General features: G+C 49.5%; 5 protein-coding genes across 5 annotated transcripts; 1 reads left to right on the top strand and 4 right to left on the bottom strand.

Moving 5' to 3' along the window:
* Positions 1–2,087: 2,087 nt before the first annotated feature.
* Positions 2,088–2,792, bottom strand: N7511_007640 (HIT family protein; the record flags this gene model as incomplete). Its single annotated transcript, XM_057130017.1, has 2 exons — positions 2,088–2,624; positions 2,733–2,792. 2 exons carry the CDS (start codon positions 2,790–2,792, stop codon positions 2,088–2,090), a joined length of 597 nt encoding a protein of 198 aa, XP_056981800.1.
* A 404-nt stretch (positions 2,793–3,196) lies between these two features.
* On the top strand, positions 3,197–5,106 carry N7511_007641 (cytochrome P450; the record flags this gene model as incomplete). The annotated part of the gene is made up of 7 exons (XM_057130018.1): positions 3,197–3,443; positions 3,495–3,807; positions 3,871–4,102; positions 4,168–4,440; positions 4,503–4,622; positions 4,702–4,865; positions 4,938–5,106. 7 exons carry the CDS (start codon positions 3,197–3,199, stop codon positions 5,104–5,106), a joined length of 1,518 nt encoding a protein of 505 aa, XP_056981801.1.
* Positions 5,107–5,971: 865 nt separating this feature from the next.
* On the bottom strand, positions 5,972–6,725 carry N7511_007642 (U6 snRNA-associated Sm-like protein LSm1; the record flags this gene model as incomplete). Its single annotated transcript, XM_057130019.1, has 4 exons — positions 5,972–6,145; positions 6,226–6,341; positions 6,400–6,468; positions 6,545–6,725. 4 exons carry the CDS (start codon positions 6,723–6,725, stop codon positions 5,972–5,974), a joined length of 540 nt encoding a protein of 179 aa, XP_056981802.1.
* A 367-nt stretch (positions 6,726–7,092) lies between these two features.
* On the bottom strand, positions 7,093–8,145 carry N7511_007643 (uncharacterized protein; the record flags this gene model as incomplete). Its single annotated transcript, XM_057130020.1, has 1 exon — positions 7,093–8,145. One exon carries the CDS (start codon positions 8,143–8,145, stop codon positions 7,093–7,095), a length of 1,053 nt encoding a protein of 350 aa, XP_056981803.1.
* Positions 8,146–10,543: 2,398 nt separating this feature from the next.
* On the bottom strand, positions 10,544–11,782 carry N7511_007644 (C2H2-type zinc finger protein; the record flags this gene model as incomplete). Its single annotated transcript, XM_057130021.1, has 1 exon — positions 10,544–11,782. The coding sequence occupies one exon, from the start codon at positions 11,780–11,782 to the stop codon at positions 10,544–10,546; it is 1,239 nt and encodes a 412-aa protein (XP_056981804.1).
* Positions 11,783–12,319: the final 537 nt, after the last annotated feature.

Here is a 12,319-nt window from a genome sequence, read left to right on the forward strand (position 1 = left end):
ACTATCATTAGAGAGTCGTCTACCTAGGTAAATGTCCACTCTCAATTGTGCCAGTGTCGAGATAGGCGTTGGGGTCCCGATACGACAGTTGGCCAGACTTCCTATCACCACTGTGAGATGATATTTGCTTATACTCAAAGGAGTAATTGCATACAGCTTTTATATCCTTTGGAGATGGCTTGCGAGCATCTTGCAATCACTCAGATGTATCAGGAGTCCGCACATACTGGTGTTTTTCTTACTGGCAGCTCAGCATGGCAGCGCTCACGCCGACAAAGGTCGCGAGACTAATGCTGGTAAAGCACGCTGTGAGATGCCTCACTGTAATTCAATTGGAAAGATAAGAGGAAGATGATGCAATGGAGCGTGATGCTGAGGAAGCATACGCTTTTCAGAGCATTTTCTCTCCCTTCGAATCGGCATCTCGCGCATCCTAATCTAACAAAAGCCCTCCATATTTAAAGTACGATACAATAGTACTAGTTCTACGCTGAAGTCCAGGCTGGACTATCAGTACCCAATGGCTTTGTTCTCTCCACTGTCTATCCCCAGCATTCAAGTCGGTGATATATTCCTCATGGAAGTAAAGCCCAATGCTCGGGTCTTTTGATTGACTTGATCATAGTCAGCGCTACATCACACGTTAGAGGTAATAATTATACATTGCCGACACCCTGTCTGCGGGGGACGCTTGATGACGCAGCTGCAAGACACAGGTGAGTGCATCTAAACAAAGGCACATCGCTTCTCAAGCTGCAGCTATGCAATAAGAGCTCCCAGCTCAGGCGGGAGAATTAGCAGACTATTTTCTGTATTGTATATTATAGTGCTTGGATACCATCCCACAGGGGTGTACCTGAAGCAAGATATGAGGCGCTATCACAGGCGTTGGACGAGTAAGCATCGCTCAGCAAAAGAAGGTATATAGTAACCTCAAGTTGCCTTCATGGCACATTGAACCAACTGCACGGCTTACTGTATCATGGCCCGGTAGCACAATTGACTTGCATGGTGCTGTGGCCTATAAGAGTGTCCCAACCTAATCCGCAACGACACAGGATCAGCCCTGCAGCTAAAATGTCAAAGAGGTTAGAGCAACAGCCAGGATTTGACATCATGTGAGCTCCTGCAGGCCTAACTGTGTGTGTATACTTTCCTGTCAGAGAACCATACTCGATATCATATCCGCCTGTTGACGTTAATCCGAAAGTCAGTCTCGTAAGAGATTCCAATAACAACCTTCATGGTTCCACGTGACTCATAATGGCACATATCCCCAGAAAGCAAACATCAGTATGCATGATCCAAGAATGCTAGAGGAAGAATGGTAGTTGTACGGCTAATTGTTACTTGCTCCTTGAAAAATGGAGCATCTTGGGTTTCTTCTTAGTGAATGTCTTCATACTCGCCATGTGAGACAGTATCCACATCAATAAGGACGGAATTTGCTCTTTCTAAGATGACTTTCAGGTACCATATTTTCCCCAAGAGCCAGTATTGGCTACCGGATAATTGAATCTTCATTCCAGAGATCGAAATATACATTTCTCACGATGTGACGTAGGTCCACCTGTTTTCTACAGCTTTTATATTCTGACCCCAGTCAAGAATATTATATATCAAGTAAAAGGTTTTGTCCCAATTTGGATCCATGATCAAGTATCCGGGGAGTGAAACCACGTTGATGGTAAATCATGAACTCATTAAAACGGACCAGGTTGATTTGGTGTCTTTTAGTAGACCATTCATCTACAACCCAGTACGCTCTACAAGCCTTTTCACTTTCGTTGAGAGATTGCTGATACCTCCATTCTAGGATCTTGTTACTCGAGTGAAGACCGGTACTCCGCTTGCCTTCAACGATCGAGGAAGAGTCAACTACGGACCTTACCAACACCCTGATGAGAACTACAATGACTGGCCTCGAATGATACACGCTAGCGCATAAGGAAGCCAAAGGCAGAACTGCGAAGCATTCGCAATTCACAATCGGGGACCGTAGATAGTGCCCACGAATCGTCTAAGTCTAGCACATACGTATGTACAATCATGAAACCAGGCAACCCAAGCCAAGCCCCAACCCCATCTCAATCAACGGGTTCATTTTCCATCTCCTGGGCCAGCATCTCAGCCTCAGTTTTCATCTCCTCCTCGCTCCTAGGCTTCCGCTCCTCGTTATCAACAGCAGGGAACCTAGACCTCCTCCCAGACCTCGAAGTCTCCTCCTCAGAGCTTACAGACCCATCAGCCTGGTTTCCAGCCCCAGCTTCTCGGAAATTCTTTCCCAAATCCCCTTCCTCTCCATCAAGCATATCATACACTGCATCCGTACCACCGCGGTGATCTAAATCCGCCGCTCTGCGAGGAATGATGTGTGCATGCACATGTGGAACACTCTGGCCAGCATGCACACCGTCCTGCACAGCAATGTTCAAACTCGATGCTCCATAGACGCGCTCGACCATGCGGCCGACTCGGCGCACTGTAAGGAAGAGATCGCTTGTTTCGGCGGGTGTTAGGTCTGCAACGCGGGGGACGACGCGTCGTGGAGAGACGAGGACGTGACCGGGCAGGATTGGTTTGAGGTTGACCAGGGCGAAGGTGAGGGGTGTTTGGAAGAAGACCTGTTGGGGGTGTTAGCCCAGATGTTGTTTTGGGGGGTTGCGGCAGTATGTCTTGCGCGAGGCAAGATGCAAGATGCAATTCGAGTGGGGAAGCTGGGCATGAATTACCTGTGGTGTCACGATAAAGGAGCCAAAGTAAATTGGCGTGGCGCCTTTCAGGGCTGCCATGGTTGAGGGATTGGAGGTTGGAGAGATGATGTCGATGCGGGTGATAAGAGCTTATCGGCCATTTAGGGTTGCGGAGCTCAACCTAAAATGTCAGATCGAAGTGTGTGTCTTTGGAGATCTGTTGACCTTGACTATTCATGTCAGTATTGGCGTAGATTTGGGAAACTAGTAAGGCTATAAGCACTTGACTCTATCTGACCCTATTGACTCGTTGGCTAGCGTTGAAGAATGTGCAATTGGCAATTAGCTGCATACTGTAAACACAGCTAACCAATAATATGCACTCGGTTTCGGTGGTCAAAGGTCCAAGCGGTTCCATGTAATCACATAAATAGCGCTTGGAATCGATGATCCAGTAAGTACGTAGTCTTCTTCTGAGGGCTCCTACTGTTTCCCATCTCGCTATGGCTCAGTCTTTTCTTTCCACTTGGAATGTCCAGCAGCCCACTAAGATAGAAGTCACTCTAGCTTCAGCCGCTATACTCCTTCTCTACCTCATCCAGCGCATACTAAACACCCTGTATCTCACGTCCTTCCACCCACTCTCCCAATTCCCAGGTCCGCCCAAAGCTGCTCGTTCTCGTTCATACATTTATACAATCACGGGCGATCACCCCGAAGAAACACTCGAAAAACTTCATGAGAAATATCGTGAGTAAGCATGCTTGGTTTATACCGTTCCAGAGCTCACAGATTGCCCAGAAACGCAAGCATTGCGTATCGGACCCAATGAACTCCACATCACAGATATCACACAATACAAGGTCATCTACAGCCAGACACAGCCATTCCCCAAGGATAAAGAGTTCTACGATGCGTTCAACACCCCACACACAGTAGTAACAGAGACAGAGATAGAACTGCACAAGGAGCATCGTCGCATTCTCAATCCCTTATTCTCACGGGCGGAATCCTTCAAACTTGAGCCTCTCATACATGAGAAGGTTGCAGTTCTGCTGGGGCAGATCAACAAATTGAAGGGTGTTCAGAATATCAATATATACAATGCTTTCCGGTAGGTAATGTCTCGTCTGTCGTTCCATCCTTTATCTTTCACGCAGACACCTGACCTGAGCAGATGTCTCACAACAGAAATCGTCATGGAATTTGTCTTTGCCAAACCAGAAAATCTGTTGGATGACGACAACAATGAGTTTGAGTCCTGGTTTCAAGCTGCATTCGATGCCGCAGCCGAAAGTTTCTGGCTCATGGAGGAACGACCGTGGCTATGGAAAATGTCCAATTATCTTCCTCTCAGCTTTGTAGAGCTAGTCAAACCAGAGGCCGCCAATGTGTTCAAACTGCTCCAAGTATGTCTTTTTCAGAGCTTGCTGTTGATGTCAGCCAGGTCATTGCTAACTGCATCGTGTTCCAGTACGCTGAGACCTGTCTCCAACACTACGAGAAGAACGGCAATACAACTTCTCATCCAGTGTTATTTGATCACCTATCTACCCTACCCCATCAGATAAAAGTTGCAGAGGCATTGATCATTCTAGTCGCCGGCTCTGATACCACAGCTTCCACACTGACAAGCGGACTGCTTCACATACTCTCCAACCCACTTATCTGCGATAGACTGACCCAGGAATTGAGTGACGCAGACCCATCATTCCAGATGTTGAATTTGGAGAAAGTAAAGTATCTGGTACGCATATTTCCCAGTCACGAGGCTCTATATCCGACATCTTCTGATCTAACCTCTTGAAGACGGCTTGCGTCAAAGAATCACTCCGGATAGGAATGGCAGTCCCAGGCCGTTTGCCGAGAGTTGTACCACAAGATCTTTCCCAGCCCTTCATTGTCGATGGGAAAGTGATTCCGCCGGGTGTAAGTCACTGCAAGCAAAGACAAGTATCGTATCCATGGGGTAATGAACCATCCAATTAACAATCCACATAACTTATAGACCGTCGTCTCAATGTCAGCATATACAATGCACACCAGCGAAGAAATATGGGGGGTAGATGCGCGAAGCTTCAACCCAGATCGATGGTTGACCCCCGAGGCAAAGTCCCTCGAGCAGTATATGTGCGCATTTTCCAAAGGAACTAGAATGTGTCTTGGGCAGAAGTACGTTTAGTCCCCTTTCTCTCCATCGACTTTGCGGTATCGAGTGAACAGATATTGACGGCTTCTTTACAGTTTGGCTCTTGCTGAGGTTACCATTATCATGGCTTATATGTTCCGGTCGTTTAAAATGAGTTTGTTGCCGGACGCTGAGCCGCCCCGAAGAAAAGACTTGTTTACCATGGGATATGAGAAACCTGGTCTGTCATTGAAGTTTATGGATATGGGAAACAAGACAGAATAGTGACGAGAGCACCTTGCCCTGTGTCCATTTCGGCTGTATACGGGAGATAATCGAATGAACATACATATATGTGCCTGGCCCTAGGCTTGTTCAGGGAACGATGCCTAAATAATGAAAGCTAGTGGAAGCCAGAATCTTAGAGAATGATGTTGGGACAGTTTATTGCTGAAATATAAGCCTGGACGCCAATCTGTATCGTTGCTATTTGGTCAAATGGTTATATCCTCCGATTTAACACATATTAGCCACACGCCGAGGCATGTCTCGACATATAGATACCACTGGTATTTATAACGCAATCATATACCACCATAGCTCGATCTACATAAAAAAAAGAACAAACCAATCCAGCGTTAAGTTTTCATTTCCTCATTCGCAAGAGATTTATCATAGAAAAAAAAATTCAAACATGTTAATCAGAACTTCATGAACCCAAGCAAGCCCGGGGTAAGGCAGCCCGGCAGTGTATCCCAATGAGCCATAAGAAGTGCAAGAGATGCAAGAACGAAAAGTATAGACGGTGATCAACCAGGTTAGCGTATAGACCACAACCGTTCGTGCATCCATAGATGTTATACATCGCATCTTCAGCAGTCCGAGCTTTCTGCAGTTGAGATTCTACCCAAAACTCCAGTGTCGATGCGAATTCAAAAATCGGTATTGAGATCCACCACGACGCCACATACAGCGCAGTACCACATTCTGCCGACACCTGATTCTCGACAGAAGGGGCCTTCACATCGGAGGCCCTAACCGACGCAGACGCAGACGCAGTTTCCCTTGCCCCTCATTTACGGATAGAGGGCAGAGCATGCGAGCTGATAGCATAACCGAGAAAGCGGATCGAAAGGGTGGGGGGAAATCATTAGAACAGAATCTCGCCGCTATGCTCAGGCTCAAATCCAAGCGCTTGTAGCTCCTTGTACCGCTTCTTATCACCGGTGCTCCTCTTCTCGTCTTCCTTCTTCTTAAGTTCGAAGACTTCTTCGAACGGTGCCTGGGTCAGCGTAGGAGGGATATCATCTTCGCGGTCGAGGTCCTGTGGTGGGAAATAGCTTATCAGTCCTCGGTCCATCCCGCGTAACAAATTCAAATCAAGCCTAGTTTCATTCGACTTACCACTTCGCCTAGGAGGAGCACGTTCTCTCCGCGGACAATGAAAATCCCCCGGTTGACGTCGGCGTACAGACCCCCCGCGTAGATGCGCTCAATCGTTTCCTGGAAGACAAGGTTCGCTGCGAGATTTTGTACGTGAGATAATGATCCAGATTGGAAGTTGTGCGACTGTCATACCGAACTGGTCCCAGCTTCGCAAAACGCCGATAAGTTTCCGCCCGTCGCGGAGGATGAGGACGAGTTTCTCTGTAAGAAAGTGAAGGCGTTAGCTTGACTGTCCTGATCCAAGCTAGAGCCTGAGTGTTTGTGTAGATCGACGTACTATCTGTTAGGTCGAGCAGTTGTGCGGCGGTGGTGAACATCTGAGGCGGTAATTGGGGCGGGCCACCACGTTCCTGAGAGCTAGCGGGACCAAGGGCATTCTGCTGAGAAAATTGCTGCTGTTGCTGCTGAGGGTTCCGCTGCGCATTGGCAGGGCTTTCATTTAGAGATAGCCGCTCCATGTCTGGGGATTTGAGTGGGTTGGCGGGGAAGAAATCGATCCGAATCCGAATCCGAATTCGGGGGGGAGGGAGGGGCAGAGGTCGAGGTGAGAGAGAAAAAGAAAGAGAAATCAAGAGAGTCGGCGATTGAATCAGGCTGTTCTCATGCTATTCGACAGTAGGCAAGAATCGAAGTCGCAAAGGGCCGTCATCAAGGGCGGTGAGTTTGTCTTGTTTGCTCGGGACCATCTATAGAGTCGAACAGGGTGAACTCATCCACATCTGAATCTGATCTGTCACAAATTGGCTGGCAAAATTACATATACAAAGAGGGGGAATATTCAAAAGCAAACAAAATCCAGCATCCAACATCCAACATCCAACAGATTTACACAACAACACTCCTTGACTGTCCACGCATCCTCTGTTCCCTCCTTTTACTATACGGCGCACAATAAGGCTCATCCGCAGACCCAATACTAGCCCTGACTCCATCCTGTGAGCGATGATAAGCCGGACTAGACGGAGCGGGCGGCAACTGCATAGCTTTGAACTGTGCATCTGTGATAATCCGCAGCCCATACAAATACCGCATCAACTCGAAATCAGGCCGACTCCCCGCTAGTGTCTGTCCAAGCTGGTAATGCCCAGCAGCAACATGATCAAGCATTCTATCCCAGGCCGAGGACTGTCCAGGTTCAGGTCCGACTCCCGGACCCGGCATCACAATATTTTCACTGCGCATCGACTCGTCATCGTCCAGAACGGGCGATGATATAGGCTCCGCGATCCCATCGATGAACTTCATACTCGGACAGAGGGGGCATCTCGCCGTCGGGGGCGTAGGGTGTGATCGGAAGTGGCTGCAGACATGAGTCCTCCACTGTGCGTCATCGTCGAACGACTCATGACAATCCAGCATATGGAAGAGACAGACATATGTGCGCTGCTCAATACTAGGCGCGGACAAAGACGGCGAAGCCGATGATACCGACGGAACCGCTGTTCCCCATGACAAGGAAGCGCGCGATAGCGCAGCCGGCTCTGCGCCGCCGGTAGCAGTGGTGATCAACGGCGCCCGACCACTGTCCTCGAGGATATAAAAATCGTCGTCGTGATCTTCGCCGCCATGACCACCGGCGTACCCGTTTCCATGTCCATGTCCGTTTCCAAGTCCGCCAAACTCAGACCCAGTCGTATCAACTGACGAAATCGACGGCGAGGGCGAACCACGCGACAAGGCAGGCACAGGCAACGGCGAAGAAGAAAGCAACACGACGCCTGGACGGCTCCCCGAATCCCTACGGTCACTCATAGTATATCTCACCGCGGCCGAGTCAGAGCGACGGGACCTATGTCTATCACCGGCAGAAGTAGAAAACGAGCGCAGATCAGCGTCGGCTCTTTGAGCGACACGGCATTCAAGCGCAGGCTCCGACATGCTCCGCGAAGAAAGAGCAACAAACCCGACCAAAAGCAAGTCACCAGCGAAGCGGAAAAAAAAAAAAGGAAGACAAGACGAAATCGGGTCTCGCGCGGGGAATCACCGAGTCACGTACGTCGCTGTGATCGCGTCAGAGGAAAGTTCTCGGCTTACAAAGTAGAGGAGAGGGGGACGATATTCATAATCAACATCAACATCAACATCAGACTCGTCCGGGTCAAGACCCGAGATCAGAGATCCGTACAGAGCCCAACATGATACTGAACATGACATGCAGACCCGCGCGAAAACGTACTGTACACATACACTCGACGATATCACCGCCTCACGCCCGTCCCAGTCTCTCTGCTGGAAGTGATAACAATCTCGTTGATCTGCAACCTGCAACCTGCAACTTTTTTTTTCTTTGTCGGGAGAAAGTGTCAGCATGCATGACATCTACTAAGGAGCCGGCGTCGCCCGACCGTTCTGCGGCATACAATGTACAATGTGGGTACGAGGGAACACTGCAAGGACTGTACTGTACCCTTCTGCGAACCAGAAGAAGCAGAAGCTTCTTTTTCTTCTGTACTGTTTCTCAGACACTACATATACATGAACATGTAGGAAAGGCCGAATCCATGGTGTGCTTGGTGGGGTTTGGATAGAATTTTCCAGAGTGTTTGGTTTAGTCGAGCTATAGTGTTGGGGGGGGGGGGGTTTGTTCGCGCTAAATTGGGGGGGACTAGTGTTGATCTACTGTAAATGATCGGGCATCACTACTGTAGTGTAGAGTGTGGTGCACACTATGTGGCAGGGAAATGGACAGGAGGACCCTTTTGATGTCGGCGGTCACGTTCAGTTCTATTAGTTAACAGTCTCGGTCCAGGGAATTCAGTCTTCAAGGTCCCTTATAGAGGGAAATATGTACAGGCTTGCTTAGTGACTGTCGCACGTCGGAACCCCGCCAGGCTGCAGAGAACTTTACACTTAATTAGCGCTATGAATTATGAATCATACGTTGAGTCTGCAGTACTTTTGCGTTGTCTCTGTGGGCGTGTTCCACATTTGTTACAGTAGACGAACGCTTAACTTGATTCTGAAACGAGTGGGACGATACTTGCCTGAGCCTACGGTGTACTGTACACCTATGTACCAGTTACCTGGAGAAGAGTGTGATACTCCGAAGGAACGGTAGGAATGAATATAATACTACCCCACTAAGAGGGGGGAAAGCGATAGTACAGAGAGGACAGGAACAATAATCGACCCGATACAAGAAAACCGAACACGAGTTGACCAAGCGGCGCACCTACGTAACATTATATGACGACCATTAACTTAAGTTAACTTACCCTATAGGCACGATCGTGAAGTGGAAATACCTTATGCTCTCCATCAACCCAAGTCCAGCGTACAAAGGTACAGTACAGTAATGTACACGAACAAATGCCACCCCGAATGCGAAACAAGCACATGCAGATCTGGACGTTCGACGGCTTGACGGCTTGACGGCTTGTTCTAGTGTAGCCTGTGCAGATCATGTCTCAACAATCGGAACATGTGAATATGATATGAGCTCTGAGTAGCTGAGCTCGAACAGCAGGTACCATGGTTCTAGGCTATGCTGATCACAAGGACTAGAACGTGATAACGTGATAAGGGGATTGGAATGGGGAGTGCATGTGCATGTGCATGTGAAGGTATCGTGGGTATCCGGGGGAGACATGTGGTGATATTACAGTTTACCAGCAGAGGGTTTGAGGAGTCCGTATTCCGATCTTGAGCTGGTTCTTGGTTAGGGGACCCTAGGGTTAGGTCATTGATAATGCCATTGTGGTCATCATAGTCATTGTTGTCATTGTTGCCATGGATTAGGTGAGTTCGGGTGGTGGACATCCGATGTGGGATCGCGGGTATCACATGAAATCCGAGATAAGTGAATTTCGAGTGGCTGCATGAATAAGGCGATTGTGGTAGATGGAGGATTGTAAGAGTTTAGATTTCATTTTGCTCGGCCATAGGCGAGAATTATATAGTAAGGAAAACCAAGGTGAAAAGGGGGAGGAGAGACCACAGATCTCGAGAGAGGAGAAGGAAATAAAACGGTCGTGGACCGATCCAGTAATTTTGAACTTGAAAAGAAAGGCCCCAGAGAGGAGGGACCAACCAAAGGAGGAGCACAGAAGCCAAAAGAGGAGTGGTAGAAGAGGAGGGAGAAGAAAAGAAAGAAAACAAAGAAAGATCCCAGGTCTATTTGGAGAGACGCCTCAGATAAGAAAATCAAGAAAGCCAAAAACCATCCGACACCGTTTGATGCCCGCAAGCCAAAATAAAAAATGCACAAGTCTATATCGTTTCGTAGCGCGCATAACAAAAGGCATGATAGGGGGTTGCAAAAATTGCAGAGGCGAGATTAGAATCGGTCGGCCAGGTCGCCGCCCGCCACGGAGTTATTAGCGGAGGAGTTCATCGAAGAGAATCCAGCGGCCGGGTTCAACATGTCCTGCACCGCGACCTTGGGAACCTGAGGAACCGGGAGCTTGCGCTGTGTGCCGTCGGGTTTTGACATGATGTCCGCAATGGTCGAGCCCATGTGTCCCTGGCTGGGGCTATAGTAATTGGGACCCTCGGCTTGAGGTTCCATGGGCGCGAGAGCGGGCGTGTGCTGGAGGGACAGGTGGCGGATGGACGGCAGGTGCAGCTCGCTGGCGCCGAGAGGGCGCAGACGGGGCGAGTGTGCCGGGGTGGCCAAGGGAGTGTGGTCGGGAGTCGGGGACAGAGAATCGTGAGAGAAAGTAGGAGAAGAAGGAGCAGTGGAGTTAGGCGAGTTGGGACGAGAACGCTTGACCCGGTGGCCATATCCATCGTCATCGTCGTTGGAATGCGACCGGGTCATGTTCTGGGAGATGGCGTAGGCCGAGAGCGAGGGCAGACCACGGCCAGTGCCGTGACCGTGACGAGAGCCGAACATTTGGTGGCCGCGTGCGCCGTGGAATCCCATGTGGTCGTCGCGCTCGACCTGCGAGGCGGCCGTGGCCAGGAGGTTAATATCCATGCCCGACGAGGCACGCTCGGTATTGCGCGAGTACGGTCCCAGATTTGAGCGCATGTGGTTGGCGTAGCTGGAGAACGAGTGCGGCGGGGACACATCGGGGGATCCCACTTGCGACACGGGCGCGGAGCGAGTGATGGGCTTGCTCGGGGGCGGCATCATGTTGGCAGCATTGACCATCCCCGCATCCTGGCTCGCCGCCGCCGCGGCGGCCGCAGCCAAATGCTGAGCCTTGTTACTGCGGCGAGAGTTGGGGTTGTTGTGGATGCGCGAGTGACGAGTCAATTCATCGGAGCGCGAGAACCGCTTTGTGCAGCCAGGGAACTGGCAGGCGTGGGGCTTCTCGCCGGTGTGCGTCCGGATGTGTCTTGTCTGGTGCTCCAGGCGGTGAAAGGCACGGTCACAAAGAGGGCACTTGTAAGGCCGGGGGAGATCCTGACGGACTTCCTCGGTCGCAGGACGAGCACCCTTCATGAGCGGCGGCAACAGGCTTACAGAGGAAGCCATTGAAGCGGTTGAGTCCCCGGGGGTCGAGGGAGTTGAGTCTGGCGAGGTGTCTGGGTTGAGGAGATTAGAAAATCCAAAAGTAGTTGGTGGCATGGAGAAGGAAGGCTGGCGAAAAGTGAAGGAGAGAGAAGAATCCGGAGATGACGATCTGGGGAGCAAATAATATAAAGCCAAGGGTGAAATCGGAAGGGAGTGAAAAATTCAGAAGAAAACCCCAAAAGGAGTGTGGGGGAAGACTGGGGCAAATTGGGAAAGTGCAAAAATTCATGGAAAATTCGTTTTTTTCAATTTGGGAAAGGAAAAAAAAAAAGAAAAAAAAAGAATATCGGGAAAAGTTAGGGGAAATTCAGAAAATTCAGAAAATTTCAGAAAAAAAAATGAAAATGACCAAAATAACCAAAATGACCCCAAAGACAATACAGAAAGATGAAAAAGACCCCCCCCAAATATCACCCACTCACTATTCGACACTACTCAAGACTAGACATAATTACTGCTTCTCTCCGGCTTGCAACACTCATCTACGGAAACGGGGAGTTCGAAAAATAGAATTAAATTACATACGTAAAGAATGTGGAGTTGATCTGAAGAACCGTGTGGCGTGAGTGCGTGTCCCTACATCCGGCTATC

This window comes from Penicillium nucicola (assembly GCF_028828085.1).
Source record: "Penicillium nucicola strain IBT 29836 chromosome Unknown utg000008l, whole genome shotgun sequence".
NCBI lineage: Eukaryota > Fungi > Ascomycota > Eurotiomycetes > Eurotiales > Aspergillaceae > Penicillium > Penicillium nucicola.